This window comes from Vanellus vanellus, assembly GCF_965231255.1.
Source record: "Vanellus vanellus genome assembly, chromosome: 30".
NCBI classification, from domain to species: Eukaryota; Metazoa; Chordata; class Aves; order Charadriiformes; family Charadriidae; genus Vanellus; species Vanellus vanellus.
Genome location: NC_138935.1, coordinates 284,336 through 303,619, shown reverse-complemented (window position 1 = coordinate 303,619; position 19,284 = coordinate 284,336). Strand labels below are relative to the sequence as shown.

At 53.8% G+C, this 19,284-nt stretch overlaps 1 protein-coding gene and 1 long non-coding RNA gene across 2 annotated transcripts; both read right to left on the bottom strand.

The window, feature by feature from the left end:
* Positions 1 to 10,281: 10,281 nt before the first annotated feature.
* LOC309682516 lies at positions 10,282 to 10,644 on the bottom strand. Its single transcript, XR_014270123.1, has 2 exons — positions 10,580 to 10,644; positions 10,282 to 10,450 (listed from the first exon to the last, which is right to left on the bottom strand). It is a non-coding gene; the product is annotated as an uncharacterized lncRNA (long non-coding RNA).
* Positions 10,645 to 11,263: 619 nt separating this feature from the next.
* Positions 11,264 to 17,542, bottom strand: LOC309682593 (guanylate-binding protein 1-like; the record flags this gene model as incomplete). Its single annotated transcript, XM_082496703.1, has 7 exons — positions 11,264 to 11,604; positions 11,904 to 12,146; positions 12,264 to 12,466; positions 12,782 to 12,891; positions 13,331 to 13,458; positions 13,549 to 13,759; positions 17,435 to 17,542. 7 exons carry the CDS (start codon positions 17,540 to 17,542, stop codon positions 11,264 to 11,266), a joined length of 1,344 nt encoding a protein of 447 aa, XP_082352829.1.
* Between the last annotated feature and the right edge of the window lie 1,742 nt (positions 17,543 to 19,284).

Sequence of the window (19,284 nt, the reverse complement as noted above, 5' to 3'; positions counted from 1 at the left end):
CACTCTGCAGAGCCGCACCACCCTCTCAGGGCTCTGTGGGGAGAATGGGGAGGGCCAGGAGTGTCCAGCCAGGTCAGCACAGGCACATTGCCATGGGGAAAGGTTCTCTGGAGAAGGGACGTCCCTGGAGAAGAGCAAAGGAGGGGCTCTGTGCTCAAAGAGAGGGCTGAAGGAGGAGGAGAGCCCATCTTGGCAGAAATTTCATGGGATGCCTCAAGGACAAATGCCAGTTTCTGCCCCTGCAGGGGACAGACCCTGGCAATGGAATAGGGAGGGGGCGGCCTGGGTGGGGAGCAGCTCTGTGGAGAAGGTCTTGGTGGTCAGTGATCTGGAGAGGAGGCAGCCTTGTGCCCCAAAGCAAGGGAGGCCACCAGTGTCCTGGGCTGTCTGACCAGGAGCATGGCCAGGAGAGCGAGGAAAGGGACTGTGCAGGTACCTGCATCCAGATTTCTCATCCCCAGTACAGGTAGAATGTTGGTGGTAAGCTGGAGTGGGTTTAGCAAAGGGTGCCCAAGATGGTCAGGGGCTGGAGCACTTGACTTATGAGAAGAGTCTGAGGGAGCGGGGCTTGTCCAGCCTGGAGAAGGGAAGGCCGAGGGGCACCTCAGTGCAGCCTACCAGTACCTACGAGGAGGTTACGGAGAATACAGAGCCACGGTCTCCACCGGGGAGCATGTTGAGAGGGCAAAAAGCAGTGAGCGTAAGGTGATAGAGAAGAGCTTCAGCCTGGAGAAAAGAAAACACTTTTTCTCCATGGACTCAGTGCACCGTTGGAACAGGTCACCCAGAGAGGCTGTGCCGTCTGTGTCCCTGGGGGATTTCAAACTACGACTGGATCAAGCCTTGAAGAACACGTTCTGACCCTCTTTCTGACCTGTTTGACTGCAGACCTCCTGAGGTCCCTTCCGACCTGAGCTGTGTTATGATCCTATGACCTCTGGCTGTGTTCCTTGTGCTTATGGGTCATAAATCCTCCTGTGCCCTATGTGGCCATACAGTGCAAGGCATGGGAACTCCTCCTCCTCCTCCTCCTCTCTCTTCACTGCAACTGCAGCCTGGGAGGCACTGCCTCAGACCTCTGTGTCGTACTCTTGAAACTCATTGCAGTCAGCTTGGACCACCTCCACGTGCCTTGTCTGGCTGCGCACGGAGATGTAGGGAGAAAACCTGGGCTTTCCCGGGCTGGGATTTCTCCACCCCTGCAGTCTGCTTCTCTGCCCCTTCACTTTCTTTCCTACTTGAAGTTGAGACATGTGTGTTTTGGGAATGAGGGGAATGGACCCCAGACAGGACTCCTCAATACAGGCCTTGCATTCATGGTGAGGACCCCCTGCCCAGCCTCCACCTGCAGCTCCCGAGGGGCTCTAATCTCCTCTGCAATACCTGCCCATCCCAGGCAAACACCTCAGGTCCAGTTGGGCCTCCAAGAAAGGCACTCAATGTTTATGGTCAGGCCACTGAGGTCTGCCTGGAAAGGTGCACATTTTTTTTCAACATTATTAATCAGTCAAAACACCTGAGTACTTTTAATGAAATCACCATGTTTTTCCACCATGTCAGAAAGGGAATGTCCCGGAAGTGCATTATTCATAGGAGAAGTATTGATCTTCCCCTCTACTTCCATGGCAGCTACTCTGTCTACTCCACTGGGAGTTTCTTCTCCCTCACCTTTCATGTGTTCCCACCTCTCCTGATTAAGTGACCTCGCCTGAGGGCATCTTTTCAGCAGTCTATCTCGACACATACCCTTCCCATGGCTCTCCAGGTTTCTCCCTCCCCTGGCTCGTTGGTCACTCAGATGCCTCCAAACTATGTGGTTGCTGCTTTGAGCTTCAGGGAATTAGAAAATTGCCCCATCTCTGAGAAATGTAATGAACTCTTGACACATATCCTTAATTATGTTTCTATCTATCCTTTCCTAACTCTATCTAAAACAGTTCTTGTGCAGATATCCCTTGTGGAAGGTGGCCCTCGTGAGGTGCAGCTTGGATATGGCATGTGGAAAAGGAGAGTGTTTTGAAGGTTATCGAATTGCATCATGTGTAGCTTTTTTTTTTTTTTGTGAATGAGGAGAAGTGCTCCTGTGGCAGTTCTCTGAGGAAAGCAGGAGGGAATTGGTGGCAAGGTGCTGTAACATCCAGCTGCAGCCTTCAGTGGAGAAGTCTGCTGTAAGGAGAAGTGATGCAAGGCCCAGGGGTCTGATGAGAGAAATGGAAGGGTTGGGGAGGTGAGGAGCAAGGATGTCCATCGAGTGTCTGGTGTCAAGGGACTGCTTCTCCTACCTGCCCATATCAGCTTAGGTGACCCTCTGGGTCAATACCAGTTCTAGAATGCAGTTATCACTGAAAAGAAAAAAAAATAAATTACTTTAAAAAGTATATCTACTTTTTCATTAAGTAGTCATTGAAAACTTCCCCTTTAACTACCCTCCTGAAACCTCTCCATTTAGCTGCTGAAGACTTGAAGAACATTATGGGAAGAGACAAGGCACACGAGGGCTCTCTGCCTTGGAATGAGCCCCATGGTGGTTTTGGTGCTGAGTCCATGGACCTGCAGTGCTGAGAGGAGATTGCACAATCTGCTCAAGGAGTCAGAAGGAAACGCTGAAGTTGCCTGGAGTATTAATGAGCCCCACTGAGGGCCAATTCAAAGACAGACTCCCCACGGACTCGTTAGAGCAGAAAATTGGAGGCAGTGATGACAGGCAGGCACAGGCCAAGCAGCGGTGGCTCTGGTGCTGAGTAAAGCCTTGGTGTGTTTTATCACGCCAAATGCCAAGCCCTGACCCCGGCCCCTCAGAAGAGAGATCCTGTCCATCCCACATGGCTCAGGGCTCTTCCTGGGATGTGTGGGGTGTGATGCCAGGATGCTAAGGACAACAGTTCAACACCTCCCAGCCTCCGCACGGTGTGCAAGGTGGCAACATGGCTTCAGTGCCATGAACCCTGGAGAAATAATTGCAGCATCCTTTTTAGCCCCCGGAGTGGCGTCAGCTAAAGTGCTTGCTACACTTAAGAAGCTTGAGTGTTGGCTGGCCAAGCGATCTAATGCTTCATCTTCAGCTTTAAGTAGTTTACTACTAGATGTAGACTCAGTTAGACTTGCCAGACTGCAGAATCGAGCTGCAATAGATTTTTTGTTGCTGGCTCAAGGTCATGGCTGTCAAGATTTTGATGGGCTGTGCTGCATGAACTTATCAGACCATTCTCAATCTATTCATGTACGCCTCCAAGAGTTAATGGAACGAAGGAAAAAGTTAAAGGAAGAGTACGGGTTCTTCTCTTTTGATCACCTTTTGCAAAACTGGGGACTCTCGGGATGGCTGGTTTCAATGGTCAAAGCAGGATTAATAATATTGTTGATAGTTGTAGTTGTGCTAGTGATGGTGCCATGTCTCATCTCCCTGCTGCAAAGGGCCCTGCAGCTGGTGATGGGGGCAGCATTTGTAGCACAAATACAAAAAGGGGGAATTGTGGGAAACTTTGGCTGGTCCGAGGGATCAGAATGCGAGCTTAAAATTGACCTTGAGCAGATATGCGTGTACCCTTGAAGAGACTGGGGAGTCCTGAGAAGAACTAAGTAAAAAGATAAGGGTTGGCAAACATCCTGGCTTTGACCAGAGCATGAACAGCGCGTGATCAACAACTGTATTAGGTGGCTGGGGTGTGATGTGAGAGCGTATTGGGCAAAAGTAGAATGGTAGAATATATGCATAGATAATCGCATGGGTAAAAGAATATAAAAAAGCACTGCTTGTTAAATAAAGCAATTGGATTGCTGCAACTTGATGTTCAGTATCGTGTCCGTCCCAAAAATGATACCAAACTTGTTCTCACCCCGGCATGTCCCTACCTTTACTGACATCTCTCCATCCTCACTGGCTGTTCCTTCAAACACAAAATCATCCGCTAACCCAGACTGCCTCTGAGCGAACTGTTGTGCCAAAACACCACCCTCCTTCAACTGACATTTCTGTCTCCTCACACCCATCTGGACTTCCAGAACTGCAGTTTCTTGGGATTTTCCTCTCTCATGCTCTTTCCTTCCACTAAAGAACATGCAATCGTCTCTGGAAGTGACCATCAAGATTTCTCAGGCCACTACTGTATTTTCCTGAGCCTCCACTTCACCAGGCCAATGAGGTCCCCACCTCTCAGCTTTCCCACACATGGCCTTTAACCCCATCTTGGCAGACCTCTTATGGGCCCGCTCCAGTTCCTCCCCACTCCTCCAGAAAAGGCATGCCCACATGAGGCCACACTATTCCAGATGTGTCCCCACACGTGCTGAGTGCGGGCTGGGGGTTGATAACTCCCCTGGCCATGGTGGCCACACTGCTCCCAGTGCAGACCAGTGTGCACATGCCCATAGCTAGGGTTAGCACCACTGCCCTGTAATGCCCGGGCCCTTCTCCTCCAGGTTGCTGCTCATCCAGTCCCGGTAGAAGCCTGCCTTGCTTTAAGAGGGGTTGTTTTGCTCCCTAATGTAGAAGGTCAGACCATCCTTCCGCCTCCTTGAAAACTTCTTGATGTCTCAGTTGGCCAAATTCCTGAGTTTCTCAAGGTCTACTTGGAGTGAAGCTTCGTTGTGCCAACAGTCAGTGTCAGCGAGCTGGTGGCCCACTGATCTGTGGCATCCCTAAGAAGGTCACAGCATGAGGAAATTATAGGGCAGGGCAGATAAGAAATGAAAGGAGGAGATACTAGTTAAGTGACATTGCATGCCGAGGTAGGTACTACCATGGTGACCATCCCAGAAACACCAAATGAGGGGACAAACCAAGGCAAAGCAGGCCCAGTGAGGGAAGGTTTAACAGAGGAGGGCTGTTTGTATGGGAGGGCCTGGGGGTGATCAAAGGGAAGAGCTCTGGAGGGGCAAAAGAGGGAAAAAGAAAATACAAGGTGAAGGCAAGGAAAAGGCCATGGCTGATCCTGGGCCGCATTAGACAAAGTGTTGCCCGCAGGTGGTGGGTGGTGATCCTTCCTCTTCATTCAGGGATGCCGAGAAGCTGGGTATGCGACCCAGACAGCAAAGAGTTAAAGTCCCCAGGGTAAACGGAGGAAGTGTTATTTGCCAAACTGTGAAAATTTGTTTATGTTCTCCGGAAGAGAAGCACATGTCATCTACTGGCTTAGCAGTTAAAAAGCACAATGAAAATATTTAGGGTTTTGATGTGCTGACTGGACGAAACTGGTGCCTGGCAGACTGTGGCGCGTGGTCCTTCGGGACAAGCACCGAGACCAACCCCGGTAGGAATTGGGAGGCTACAGTGCGTGCACTCTGCACAGCCCAGAAATCAGCAGTGTACTGCAGGATCCGATTGCTGCTGCAGCAGGAAATGGAATTTCGCATGTCATAACAGACTCAGGAAAAAGGCACATTATTGCCCCACCCCCTGTACAATTCACCCCACTGGCCAGTCTGAAACCGGGTGGGAGATGGCACCTGAGAGTTGATTATCAGCATAATAATATGTTATCGTGTATTGCTGTGCCGACACATCTCCGCTAACGGCTGCGTACCCGCTAGTGCAGCTCTAACAGCCACGCTCCAGGCAGCCGCACACCCCTGGATGGCCGTGCTCCATGTCGGAGATATGTTCTTTACGGTGCCCTCGCCGGAGGAGGATAAAGAGAAACTGGCTCTTCCTTGGGAAGGAAGACAATACCCCTTTAACAGACTCCCACAGGGCTACAAACATTCACCCGCGATCGCTCACGCTGCGCTTGCTGAACTTTCACAGAGCGTTCCGCTGCCTCAGGATGTGGAACTCTGCCAAGAGATGATATTCTGACTGAAGGAACTTCTCCTGAGAGGGTGGTGTGTCGTGAAGCTCACTTATGACCTCACTGACAGTAAAGCCACAGCTTTTGTTTGAACAGTAGGCAATGCTTGTGTACCCACCATACACCCAATCAGTGCACTGCGATTAAATTGTACTCTGTCTGTCAGAACAGAGACTGTGGGCCTGAGAAAATGGGAACTAATGGCCGACCATTGCTGTTAATGCATGTGTTGTATGGCAACAGCAAGGATTTCTTGGGGAAATAACAGCATTAAGGCCCAAGACATCCGTCTTGACACCGAACAAAATGTTTGTCATTTTGAAATACATCCTGATGAAACCCCTGAAACTGTCCTTGTGCACGTTGGAAATGGATGTGCTTGTGCAAGAACCCTTTGTGATTCTGTAGTTACAGACACCACCACTGTAGGTATACCCAGTCCCTGAAATATCTGTCTTGGTCGTTTTGCTGTAGTCCAAGGCTGGGTGTCCCAACATAAGACATGGACCTGCTGGAGAGGGTCCAGAGGAGGCCACAAAGATGCTGCGAGGGCTGGAGCCCCTCTGCTGTGAAGACAGGCTGGGAGAGTTGGGGGTGTTCAGCGTGGAGAAGGGAAGTCTCCGGGGAGACCTCAGAGCCCCTCCCAGTGCCTAAAGGGTCTCCAGGAGAGCTGGGGAGGGCCTCTGGGTCAGGGAGGGGAGCCATGGGACGAGGGGGAAGGGTTTGACACTGAAAGAGGGTGGCTTTAGGTGAGATATTAGGAAGAAATTCTTGCCTGTGAAGGTGGTGAGACACTGTCCCAGATGTCCCAGAGAAGTTGTGGATGCCCCAGTCCCTGGAGGTGTTCAGGGCCAGGCTGGACAGGGCTTTGAGCAAACTGGGCTGGTGGAAGGTGCGGGGATTGGAACTAGATGGTCTTTAAGGTGCCTTCCAACCCAAACCATTCTACCATTCTATGATTCCTTGTCCAAAGTAGCAGTACTCTGGTTCAGGCTCCAAAGGATGTAGAGGTCTAAGTCTTAACCCGGCCAAGAACAAAGTAAGCTGTGGGTCCAAGGCCTCTCATGCATACTTTTCCCATCGCAAGTCATTTGACAATCCCCCTCTTTAGTCATGGACTCAGAGAATCGCTGAAGTTGGGAAAGACCCTTAAGACCATCGAGTCCAACCGTTAACATGGCCCTGGCAATCCCCCCACTAAACCATGTCCCCAAGTGCAACGTCTACTCGTCTTTTAAACATCCCCAGGCTATTTCCTCTTGTCCTATCGCTTGTCACTTGGGAGAAGACACCAACTCCCACCTCACCACCACCTCCTTTCAGGCAGTTGTAGAGAAGGCCTCCTTTTCTCCAGGCTAAACAACCCCAGTTCCCTCAGCCACTCCTCACAAATGTGTTCTCCGGACCCTTCACCAGCCCTTCTCTGGACATGCTCCAGCACCTCAATGACTTTCTTCTTGTAAGGGGCCCAAAACTGAACACAGGATTTGAGGTGGGGCCTCACCACTGCCGAGTACAGGGGCACAATCACTGCCCCAGTCCCACTGGCAACACTATTCCTGAACCAAGCCAGGGTGCTACTGGCGTTCTTGGCCACTGCGCACAGTTCTGGCTCATATTCAGCCGGCTGTTCACCTACACCCCCAGGCCCTTTGCTGCTGGGCAGCTTTCCAGCCACTCTGCCCCATGCCTGTAGCACTGCCTGGGGTTGGTGTGACCCAAGGGGAGGACCTGGCATGACAGCTTGAGTGATCCTTTTTTGATCTCTTCCTGCTGAGCAGCTGCCTGCATGGCCATGCTCTCCCCTGGAGCTGGGACACCTCTCAAGGTTGCTCCTTGTGGCAGAAACCTCTCACCAACTGCAGATCCTTGGTAAGGGACCGGTGTTGCTCATAATCTTGCATTATAGCACACCAAGGTTTTGTATTGGAAACTTTGATTCTGAATTGGTAGTTTTGAATCATTATGTCCTTCGTGCAGTAGGTAATCGAGGGAACCTTGCCACTGAAGTCATTCTTTACAACATCATATTTCAACAAAACCATTTTTGCTGATACCTTTAGTAGTGGTTCTTTAAGATGTCTTAATCTCCTGTCCACCACAAATTGGCATCATGGACAGGACGTTAAATCTGATCTGATCAGGGTGACCAAGTAGGTCAGGGGAGTGATGCTTATAAAGCACAAGAAGAGGCTGAGAGACGTGGGTTTGCTCAGACTTAAGGAGCAAAAGGGAGACTTCGATGCCATCTTCACTCAGTGGGAGGTGACGAGAAGGAGCACGTGGAGCAGCGTGGCTGTAGAGACATGCACAGAGCCCTTACACTTCTCTGTGTGATCCAGAGCAAACTTTGCTGTTCTCAGTGAGATTCATCTCACCTGTCTCTGGCAACCACAGCACTGATGTTCCTGCCACTGGCCCACCTCTGCTGCCTTTGCAGGTGCTGGAGCTGCTTCTCCTCAGGAAGAAGGCAAACAGGGTTGAGAGGACCATGCTCATTTGCCAACAGAGGGGCACGGCTGGACCCTGTGCACCTGCTTTGCAGGAGGAAGAGATCCTGACTGGGAGGACAATCAGCAGATCAGCTCACTGCAGTCTGCCTCAGGGAGACATTTTGGGGCGCTCTTCTTTCAGAGGCAAAGCCTGAAGGCAACTCAACTCATACCACACACCAGGTCTGCATGGCTTGGAGGCAATGCCTGCTGGCCCCAAGACAAAGGCTGTGAGGAGGAGAGCACTGCTCATGTGGGTCAACAGTTGGCTGAGGACTTGGTGTTGGTGATGGGGTTAGGGGCTCAGCCACCACGGGACCCTGTATGCAGATCAGTGTGTGGCTGGCAGAGATGGGATCCACCGCCCCAATGGGGCAAATGAATCTTTGACCTTGTAAGGGAGGCTTTGAAGTAAGGGTGAGAGGGAGAGGGCATCCAGCAGCGTTTGAGGGAGTGGCAGAGAGGGACGATGAGCAAAGCTCCGGGGTGATGTGACAGGAAGGGATTGAAAAATCAATAAAGGAGACCTTAATCAGGTCACCTCCAGCATTTGTGTGTAACAAGGAAGTGCCTCCGTGTCACCGTAATGGAGAAATCCCCAAAGCCTCTCCAGGAACTCAGCATGCTGGGGTGTCTCTCTAAAGTCTCTGCACATTAATGCACGTGGCACGGGGAATTAACGTGAGGAGGCAGAGATCTGTGTGCAGTTGCCAGGCTACGATCTGTTTGGGAACACAAGATGGTCGTGCCCAGAGGGTGGTGGTGAATGGAGTTCAATCCAGTTGGTGTGCGGTCACAAGTGGTGTTCCCCAGGGCTCGGTGCTGGGGCCGATTCTCTTTACTATCTTTATCAATGACCCGGAGGAGGGGATCGAATGCACCCTCAGTAAGTTCGCACATGACACTAAGCTCGGCGAGCGTGTTGATCTGCTTGAGGGTAGGATGGGTCTACAGAGGGATGTGGACAGGCCGGACTAATGGGCCGAGGCCAATGGTATGAGGTTCAAGAAGGCCAAGTGCTGGGTCCTGCACTCGGGTCACACCAGGGTGAAAGTGAGACAACTCATAGCTCACGATAAAGACAGTTTAATAGATAAAGCCAACGGTGCCTGTGCAAACAAAGCAAAAGAAGGGATTCATTCTCCACTTCCCATCGGCAGGCAGTCAGCCACCTGCAGGACAGCAGGGCTCCATCGTGTGTAACGGTGGCTTTGAAGACAAACGCTGTAACTCCAAACATCCCCCCTCCCTCCCGCTTTCCCCTGGTTTCCATTGCTGGGGCACAGGCTCATATAGTCCGGAATATCGCTGTGGGACACCTCCCACGAACCCTCTGTACAACAGCCATCTCCTGCTATACCACCCCAGACACCCTCGGGAAGGGGCACTTGGGGATCTCTTGGGTCAAGAGAGACAAGAGGCAGCAGCTTGCAGATGGGGTGAGCGAGCAGAGAGCACGACAGCCCTCTGGGGACAACTTCCTCACCGCTTCAGAGGGAGAAGAGCCTCACGAAGGACCAGGGTGGGAAGAGCTACAGAGCAGAGGATGGCTTTCACCCACTGCTCCCTGGGTCACGGGCTCACTCCTTCTGGGTCCCTCTGCCCAGGACCGATGCCAAGCAAACCAGGTAGCGCCCACCACGGAGATTCCTGCTCTACTCACAACGTCCGCGCTCCTTCACGCTGCCGCAGTACGTGCCAGCCTAGGATATCAGCTAGTGGGCTTCAAGCTCTCTCGGGCATGTTTCCCACAGCCCTGCTGAGGAGGTCTCTCGAAGAGGTGTGTTAGATCCCCAGGGACATGTTCTGAGCATGGCAAAATGCTCCCCGACCGCCCTCCGGGCATTATGGCCTTTCTGTGCCCCAGGCCACCCTGGCTGTAGACGTTCCCCGTGCCTTCAGGTCTACAGTGCAGTACAAGCGAACGTTGAGGTCACTTCCCTACTCTACGGCAAGCGTCTTGCAGGAAAGGCTTTCAAACTTTAACAGACTTCTACGTGGGGACTAAACACACCGTCGTATTTGGCTACAACAGGAGTAAGAGTAAAGATATCAATCCTTGCATAAGGGGAAACACGAAATGTGTGACATTTGAAAATACACGGTCTCTGTTCATCCTCTTCCACTCGGCCTCCCACTCCTTCTGAGCTCTCTCATACTGCTCCCGCTCACCTGGGGACAGAGAAACAGAGGTGTTGCAAAGGCGGGAGCTGAGCCCCCAAGCTCCCAAGGACTACTCTTGTCCCCCCCACCAAGCTTGGCCCTCGACAGGCAGTGACATTTCTGCCCCCCAGAAGTTACTTTTCAGCTCCTTGTCCTTCTCTGCCAGGGAGATTTGGGTGTTGATGATGATTTTTTCCAGAGCCTCTAGGCGCGGGAGGAACTCCAGCAGGACAGCATAAGCCTGCAGGAGTACAGTAGAAGAGGAGTCGGGGACAGAAAGAGCAGCAGGGGGGAAATGGTTTCCTGGGGGAAGGGCATGCGATGTGGAGCCTCTCCCCTTGAAGGGGAGCTGCTCTTGTGCCTACCTTCACCCCCTTGCCAGGCAGCTCCCAATATTTCTCCAACAGTGCCTGCTGGTCTCCTTTGAACAGCTCATAACCCCCTGACACACCGTAGACACCAGCACTGATGTTTTTGTCTATGTCTTGGTAGAGGTTCCAGAGAGCAGCCTTGCAATTGCGACGGGACACCTCCTCGTTGGCCTTGCAGAACGTCGCCTTGATGGCCTCCACCTGGCGCTGTCCAGAAAGATGCAGAGCAAAGGCATCAGCCCAGGCTGAGCTGCGGCCACCTCTCTCATTCTAGGCAAAAATCAAGCCCTGTTGCCACGGAAATTGGGATCTCCATCTGTGGGGTAATCAGCTGGCAGGTGAGAGATGGGGAGGGCATTGTGCACCAACGGATATCTCTGCGCCAAGGTGCCCGGGAGCAGAGAGCATGCCAGGGACCACGGGCTTCACAAAACAGAGGGACAGGAATTAGTCAGCAGGAGAGCGGAAGCATGTCCCTGGTGGAATCCCAGCTGGGCTGGGGAGCACCTACTGTAAGATCTGCCTGGAAATGGCAGATGTCATCCCCGAATGCCTGTTTCTGGAACAGCTCCAGTGCCTCCCGCTCGCACTGGCTGTGCAGATCTAGGAGCTCCTCAACGGTCTCCGTCGGCAGCTGCGCCCGCTGATGCATCAGATCATGGTACAACTTCACAGCCTCTTCCAGTGCCGCTGCATTTGCAATCTTGGCCAGGGCGAGCACCGCACTCTCCAGGCATGGCACTGCCCCGCTCTGGATGGCCTCCACGTAGGCCTCTGCCAGTTTCCCCAGCACTGCCAAGGACGACCGAGGATGAGAGATCGGCAACCTCAACACAACCCAGGCTCCCCTTTGGCCCCGGTTCCTGCCATATCCCTGCTGCCTCCCTGCCAGAGCCTGCCTCAACTTCTCTTCCAAACTCTTTCCCACCCGCCTCCAACACCCAGAACCTCCAAATCCAGAGGCAGGCACAGCAGCCAGCAGAAAACCTCTCCCTTTCCCCACTGGCATCATTTGACTCTGCATTTGACCCCTCCCCAGACACAGTGCCAGGAGCTGCTGGCCATACAACCCTCTGGACAGCTGTACTCACACGTCCCTGTTATGATGCTGCCACCGGGGATGGTCTTAGGTGAAGACTTCTCCCAGATGTGCCTGCAGAATTTCTCCGCCTGCTGCTGGAATTCAGGATCGATCTCATGATCCTGAAGCTCCTCCAAGCGGACCAGGTCCCTCTTGTGGGCTGGCTGGTCAAAAACAAAGCACTTGCGATTCGGAAAGAGCTGGCGGATGCATTCCCGGGGCTCATTGTAGCGCTGGATCTCTGGGCTGTTACCTGTGGGGTAAGGGGACACGGAGCAAGTTCACCGGGCTTGGGCTGCTCTTGACTTACCCTGAAATGCCGCTGAGTGTGGGGCTGGACGTCTCCAGCAGCACAGCACCATTCCCTTACCAGCCTTCAAATTCAGTGCCTTCTCCAAGTAGTCATCCTCAGAGATTTCCTTCCCATCCACCTCCATCTGCAGCATGAAATCCCGGACAGTCCAGACAAACGTCGGGAAGAAGGAGGCAAACTTTTTGGAATCCTTCTGTTTATCTTTACTGTTCTGGGCTGCTGCTTTCAACTTGACATGCTCGCACATCTTCATCACATAGCTAGGGAGCTGGCTAAGGAAAGAGGGAGCTCTGCTCTGAAGGCGGGGGCATCGCCATCCTGCAAGCCCCCAGCACTTCATGGGCAAGAGGGGAGACTCTGCGGGGACAGACAACTGCAGGGAACCACCGGAAGGAGGAGGGAGAAAAAGCCTCAGCCCTCAGCTCCACCACATGGCACTCCTGAGGATTCAAAGCACATCACTGGGCACCACCAGAAGGTTCTGCCACTGTTGGAGGAAGTAGCATTTGACAAGCCCTTGCCCACCACACAGGCAGAGGAGGGCATCCCTGGTGCTGCTGTCCCACCAAGGATACTAAAGTTGCTCCACGGCCTTCTGGTCAATGGTGCCTCTGCTGTTGTAGATCAGGGTGCTGGAGAGCAGTATGGTGAGCACAAAGATCCAGGTATCGTTCTTGGTGTCGCCCTGGAACAAGAACCCATGGCTCTTGTTAACAACACTCCCAAAGTCTGAGCAGAACCCCAGAGCCCCAGACCCTGAGCACCCCTAACCAACATGCCATGGCAAGCCCAGTGTTTGGAGACACCCACCCCCATGCCACCCCCATGTCTTTCTGCAGCCGCGTTATCCTCAACTCTTTACTCTCAGGGTGCCACCACACCTCTATCCAAGTGCTCCCTGAGCTCCTCGTTCCCGTTCTGCTGCTCTTTGCCAGAGAAGCAGAGGAATTTGGCACTTTCTCTACCCCAACCGCCTTCCCCGTTGCCGCCGGCTCTTCCCAGCACACAGGTTGAAGGCCTCCATCGGTGGTGGGAACACCTGCACTCTGGTCCCCGTGGCTGGGCCCTCAAGAGCTTCCCCAAGTGCTGGGAATGCACAAAGGCAGCTTCCGCCTCTGCCACACCTTCTCCACGTCGCCCAGCCCTTCAGTGTCCAGCAGCACCAGAGTGTGTCCAGGCTGGCAGGGGTGAGGTACACACCACATCCAGACCCCTTTGGTGTGGGACTGCAGGCCGCAGCCCAGCGAGAAACCTGTGGGGAGGACGCATGGCTCTCCAGAGTGCTACATAGAGAGGGGGAAACCCAGGTACCTTGGCCAGCCGGGGCCGGGACCTCCCTCACCTTTCCTCTGACCAGCCAGCCTGTTCATGAGGTAGGACTTGCCAGTGCGGTACAGCCCTGTGATGCCCACCACCACCACAGGCTGGGTGATCTCCGACAGCACCTGCAGGGCCTCCTGATGCACCACCAGCCTCTTCGTCTGGCTGTTCTCTATGAGGCAGACAGGCTCCAGCATGTGCACTTCAGATGCCATTGCTGACGCAAACGCAGCCTGCGGAGGAGACGGTGAGACGGCATGCTTAACAAGGTGGGGGCACCCCACAGTCCAAACAGGGACAGTCCTTATCACCCTGCTTCATTTCTCCAAGCCAATCATGCTTTGCATCAAATTCCTTCCACCACACCTCCTCTTTTGGCCCATCGCAAGCGATGCTGCCAAGACAACGACGACACTTAGAAGAGGTGCACAGCCCCTTCCCGTTGGCCACACAACAGGAATGGCTCAATTCCGCAAAGCCCACTGGGACCGTGGCAGTGCTCTGCATTGTGTCCTGAACCCCCCGTGGAAGTTTGCTGAGTGCCGAATTGTGCAGAAATGGGTGTGGGACAGAGCAATGGCCTCAGGCAGGGCTCTAGGGCAGAGGAATGGCTGCAGAGTCACAGCAGCACCAAGGGAAGGATAGGTTAGGGGGTGAAAGTCAAGCTTCTGGGAGCTGCCTAGGAATGTCTCCATAAATTTCTCATGCCTGACCCCCTCAAATCCCCTCTCACCCCCGGCTGTGCCTCTCACCGGGACATGAGTTCCTGCACAATGTGCAGTTAATTTTCAGCAGTAAGAAGAGGCTTAGCTAAAAAGTGAACTTATTGAACACAATTGGTCCTGTTTTACCTCAAAACGCAACCACCATGACAAGCCCCCGCACCTGTGGCTTCCCGAGTCAGAAGGAGGCATTCCGCAGCCCCAGTGTGCAGGGCTGCTTGCCCGGGCTGGGGGGAGGCGTGAGGGGAAGGGACTCACCGCTGTCTTCGTCCCCTGTCCGGAGCTGCAAGAACTTTGCTGCAGCCTGGGTCCTGCCCTGACTTTTATCCTCTGCACTTGGCCAGCGGTCCCTCTCCTGCTATTCCGGGAAATCAGGGAGTCTGTGGAGGAAAATGAAACTCAGGATCTGCGAGCAAGAAAATTAACTCTATCCCAGCCAACACCAGCACAGAATCACAGAATCACAGAATCACAGAATCGTCAGGGTTGGAAGGGACCTCTGGAGATTATCTAGTCCAACCCCCCTGCCAGAGCAGGGTCACCTACAACAGGTTGCACAGGACAGTGTCCAGGCAGGTTTTGAACGTCTCCAGAGTGGGAGACTCCACCACCTCTCTGGGCAGCCTGTTCCAGTGATCCATTACCCTCAAAGTGAAGAAGTTCCTCTTCATGTTAAGATGGAATTTCCTATGTTCAAGCTTGTGCCCATTATCCCTCGTCCTATCAATGGGCACCGCTGAGAAAAGACTCCTCCTATCCCTCTGGCATCCTCCCTTTAAGTATTTGAAAGCATTAATAAGATCCCCCCTCAGTCTTCTTTTCTCTTGACTAAAGAGACCCAAGTTCCTCAGCCTTTCCTCATATGAAAGATGTTCTAATCCCCTAATTATCTTCATAGCCCTTTGCTGGAGCCTCTCCAGCAGATCCCTGTCTTTCGTGTACTGGGGAGCCCAGAACTGGACGCAGTACTCCAGATGCGGCCTCACCAGGGCAGAGTAGAGGGGGAGGATGACTTCCCTCCACCTGCTGGCCACACTCTTTTTGATGCACCCCAGGATGCCATTGGCCCTCTTGGCCGCCAGGGCACATTGCTGGCTCATGGTCATCCTGTTGTCCACCAGGACTCCCAGGTCCCTTTCCACAGAGCTGCTCTCCAGGAGGTCAGCCCCCAACCTGTACTGATGCATGGGGTTATTCCTCCCCAGATGCAGTACCCTGCCTGCTCAAACCAGTCCTCTGGATACCTTCAAGGCTACCCGCCCCTGTTCCCACTCCCTATAGGCCTCCTTTTTGCTTTTGGTCATGTCCAGGAGCTCCTTGTTCATCCATGCAGGCCTCCTGGCTTTTCTGCCTGCCTTCCTCTTTGTAGGGATGCAGGTAAATGTTTAAGGCAGTGTGGGGTGGGAGGGTGCAGAGAGCTCACTGGGGGGGAGATCTTCACAGCCTTCTACGTAGTAAGTCTTTGGATGCAGAGCAATGGAGGTGTGGGTGCTGGAGGAATCTCCAAAAGCCAGGGCCATTCCATGGCTGTCCTTGCCAGCAGGGTCCCTGAACACCGTGGGAGGGAGAATTCAGAAAACCCCCTGCTGTTCCCTCCAATGCAGACCCCCTTGCTCTGAGCAAGCCCCCTTGCCTCTCTCCCACCCAGCCAAGCCTCTGCCCTCAGGGCTGTGGGGTCCAAAGCACGAACCAGCTCCTCTGCAGCCAGAGCTCCAGCAGAGCCATGGGGCAGTTCTCCAGCATCTCCCCTGAAGAGCACACAGGCTGAGAGCAGCTGCCCAGCAGTCCTCCACGATGCAAATCTGCCCCATAGAAACTTTGTTTTTTCTGAAAGAGAGACCTTGAGAAGAGGTGAGTGGTTTAGTGGTCTGCAGTGGATCCCTCTGCTCTTGGCCGTGTCTGGTGGCTTTTGAGAGCAGGACATGCTATCTAAAACCCCCATCAAAGATCTGGCTCCTGCCCCTACCGTTCCCATGAACCCATGGCTGCAGAGCAGGGCTGACTCCTGGGCAGCAAACCAGCAGATGCTCTGCTCCTCAGGGCACACGCAGCCAGCACCAACCAGAGCTCCAGCCATGGAGCTGAAGAAGGTCTCCTGGGAAAGGAAAAGGGAGTTGAGTGTAGCAGGGAGAGCATCCGTGAGTAGTTCCTTTGATTTTGCTCAGAGAACTCTCCCCTAATTTGTCACTGTCTTTCCCTCCACGGAAAGTGCCCCTTGCCCTGAGGCAGCACATGTCCAGCAGCAGCTCCATCACCCACTTTTTCCCCCTGGAGTTTGCAGCCAAGCGGGAGCTGCAGCTTTGCCCTTCTACCTCTTCCTGGGCATTGACCCGGCTGCCCTCCCGGGCAACAGCCGCATCATCACAGCCATAGCCTGTGACAACCACCTCCACACACCCATGTAATTCTTCCTCCTCAACCTCTCCCTCCTCAGCCTGGGCTCCATCTCCACTGCTGTCCCCAAATCTGTGGCCAATTCCCTGTGAGACACCAGGGCCATTTCCTATGCAGGATGTGCTGCCCAAGTGTTTCTGTTTGTCTTCTTCATGTCAGCAGAGTTGTCTCTTCTCACCATCATGGCCTATGACCGCTACGTTGCCATCTGCCAACCCCTGCACTAGGGGACCCTCCTGGGCAGCAGAGCTTGTGTCCACATGGCAGCAGCTGCCTGGGGCAGTGGTGTCCTCCATGCTGTGCTGCACACGGCCAATCCATTTTCACTACCCTTCTGCCAAGACAATGCCATAAACCAGTTCTTCTGTGAAATCCCCCAGATCCTCCAGCTCTCCTGCTCACACTCCTCTCTCAGGGTAGGCTGCCTTCTTGTGCTTAATGTCTCCCTGGGGTTTGGGTGTTTTATTTTCATTGTCCTGTCCTATGTGCAGGTCTTCATGGCTGTGCTGAGGTTCCCCTCTGAGCAGGGACGGCACAAAGCCTTTTCCACGTGCCTCCCTCACCTGGCCGCGGTCTCCCTGTATGTCAGCACTGGCATGTTCATCTACCTGATGCCCCCCTCCACCTCCTCCCACTCACTGGATCTGCTCATGGCTCTTCTGTACTCGGTGGTGCCCCCAGCAGTGAACCCCCTCATCTACAGCATGAAGAACCAGGAGCTCCAAGACACACTGAAGAAGCTGAGTCAATCACTTGTCTTTCAGCAGCAATAAGCTGCCCAGGTCTCTTCACCAGCAATTTCCAGTTCATCTCAGGAACCACCTCGCCTTTGGGCATTTGGTCTGTGATCATCATGTTTGGCCAGGAGTATCTGCATCCACTCCACTTCTCCAGCGTCATGAGCCCAGTCTGTCTGAGCCAGAGGCCTTTGTACATGTCTGTGGCATGATGGTACAGCTGGTCTTCTGTGTCACATCTCTCTAATAAAAGGGGATTTCCTCAGTTCCAGTGTCTGGAGGTTGGACTCTTCTTCCCCAGCTGAAGTGGAGAACCGTCTGAAGAGGTTGCCCCTCCAAGGCCATGCTGCTGTGCTTGGGTTCTGCATGGGCTTGGGGGTTGAGGGCATAGGGCGATGTGTTGGGGAAGGCCTGGGCTGAGCTTTCACCTGTGGTTGACCTCTGGCCCAGGAGTTGGTGAATGCTCAGAAGGGCTCTGCCTGGGACTGTCTCCGCATGGGTTTTGGTCACCACAGTCTGCTCACTCTGCAGAGCCGCACCACCCTCTCAGGGCTCTGTGGGGAGCACGGGGAGGGCCAGGAGTGTCCAGCCAGGTCAGCACAGGCACATTGCCATGGGGAAAGGTTCTCTGGAGAAGGGACGTCCCTGGAGAAGAGCAAAGGAGGGGCTCTGTGCTCAGAGAGAGGGCTGAAGGAGGAGGAGAGCCCATCTTGGCAGAAATTTCATGGGATGCATCAAGGACAAATGCCAGTTTCTGCCCCTGCAGGGGACAGACCCTGGCAATGGAATAGGGAGGGGGCGGCCTGGGTAGGGAGCAGCTCTGTGGAGAAGGTCTTGGTGGTCAGTGATCTGGAGAGGAGGCAGCCTTGTGCCCCAAAGCAAGGGAGGCCACCAGTGTCCTGGGCTGTCTGACCAGGAGCATGGCCAGGAGAGCGAGGAAAGGGACTGTGCAGGTACCTGCATCCAGATTTCACATCCCCAGTACAGGTAGAATGTTGGTGGTAAACTGGAGTGGGTTTAGCAAAGGACGCCCAAGATCGGGGGCAGGAGCTCTTGACTTATGAGAAGAGTCTGAGGGAGCGGGGCTTGTCCAGCCTGGAGAAGGGAAGGCCGAGGGGCACCTCAGTGCAGCCTACCAGTACCTACGAGGAGGTTACGGAGAATACAGAGCCAGGCTCTCCACCGGGGTGCATGTTGAGAGGGCAAAAAGCAGTGAGCGTAAGGTGATAGAGAAGAGCTTCAGCCTGGAGAAAAGAAAACACTTTTTCTCCATGGACTCAGTGCACCGTTGGAACAGGTCACCCAGAGAGGCTGTGCCGTCTGTGTCCCTGGGGGGGTTTAAAACTACGACTGGATCAAGCCTTGAAGAACATGGTCTGACCCTCTTTTTGAACTCTTTGACTGCAGACCTCCTGAGGTCTTTTCCGACCTGAGCTGTGTTATGATCCTATGACCTCTGGCTGTGTTCCTGGTGCTTATGGGTCATGAATCCTCCTGTGCCCTATGTGGCCATGCAGTGCAAGGCATGGGAACTCCTCCTCCTCCTCCTCCTCCTCCTCCTTCTCTTCCTCCTCATCCTCCTCCTTCTCCTCATCCTCCTCCTCCTTCTCCTCCTCCTCCTTCTCCTCGTCCTCGTCCTCCTCCTCCTCCTTCTCTTCCTCCTCATCCTCCTCCTTCTCCTCCTCCTCCTCCTCCTCCTCCTCCTCCTCCTCCTCCTCCTCCTCCTCCTCCCTCTTCACTGCAACTGCAGCCTGGGAGGCGCTGCCTCAGACCTCTGTGTGTTACTCCTGAAACTCATTGCAGTCAGCTTGAACCACCTCCACGTGCCTTGTCTGGCTGCGCACGGAGATGTTGGGAGAAAACCTGGGCTTTCCCGGGCTGGGATTTCTCCACCCCTGCAGTCTG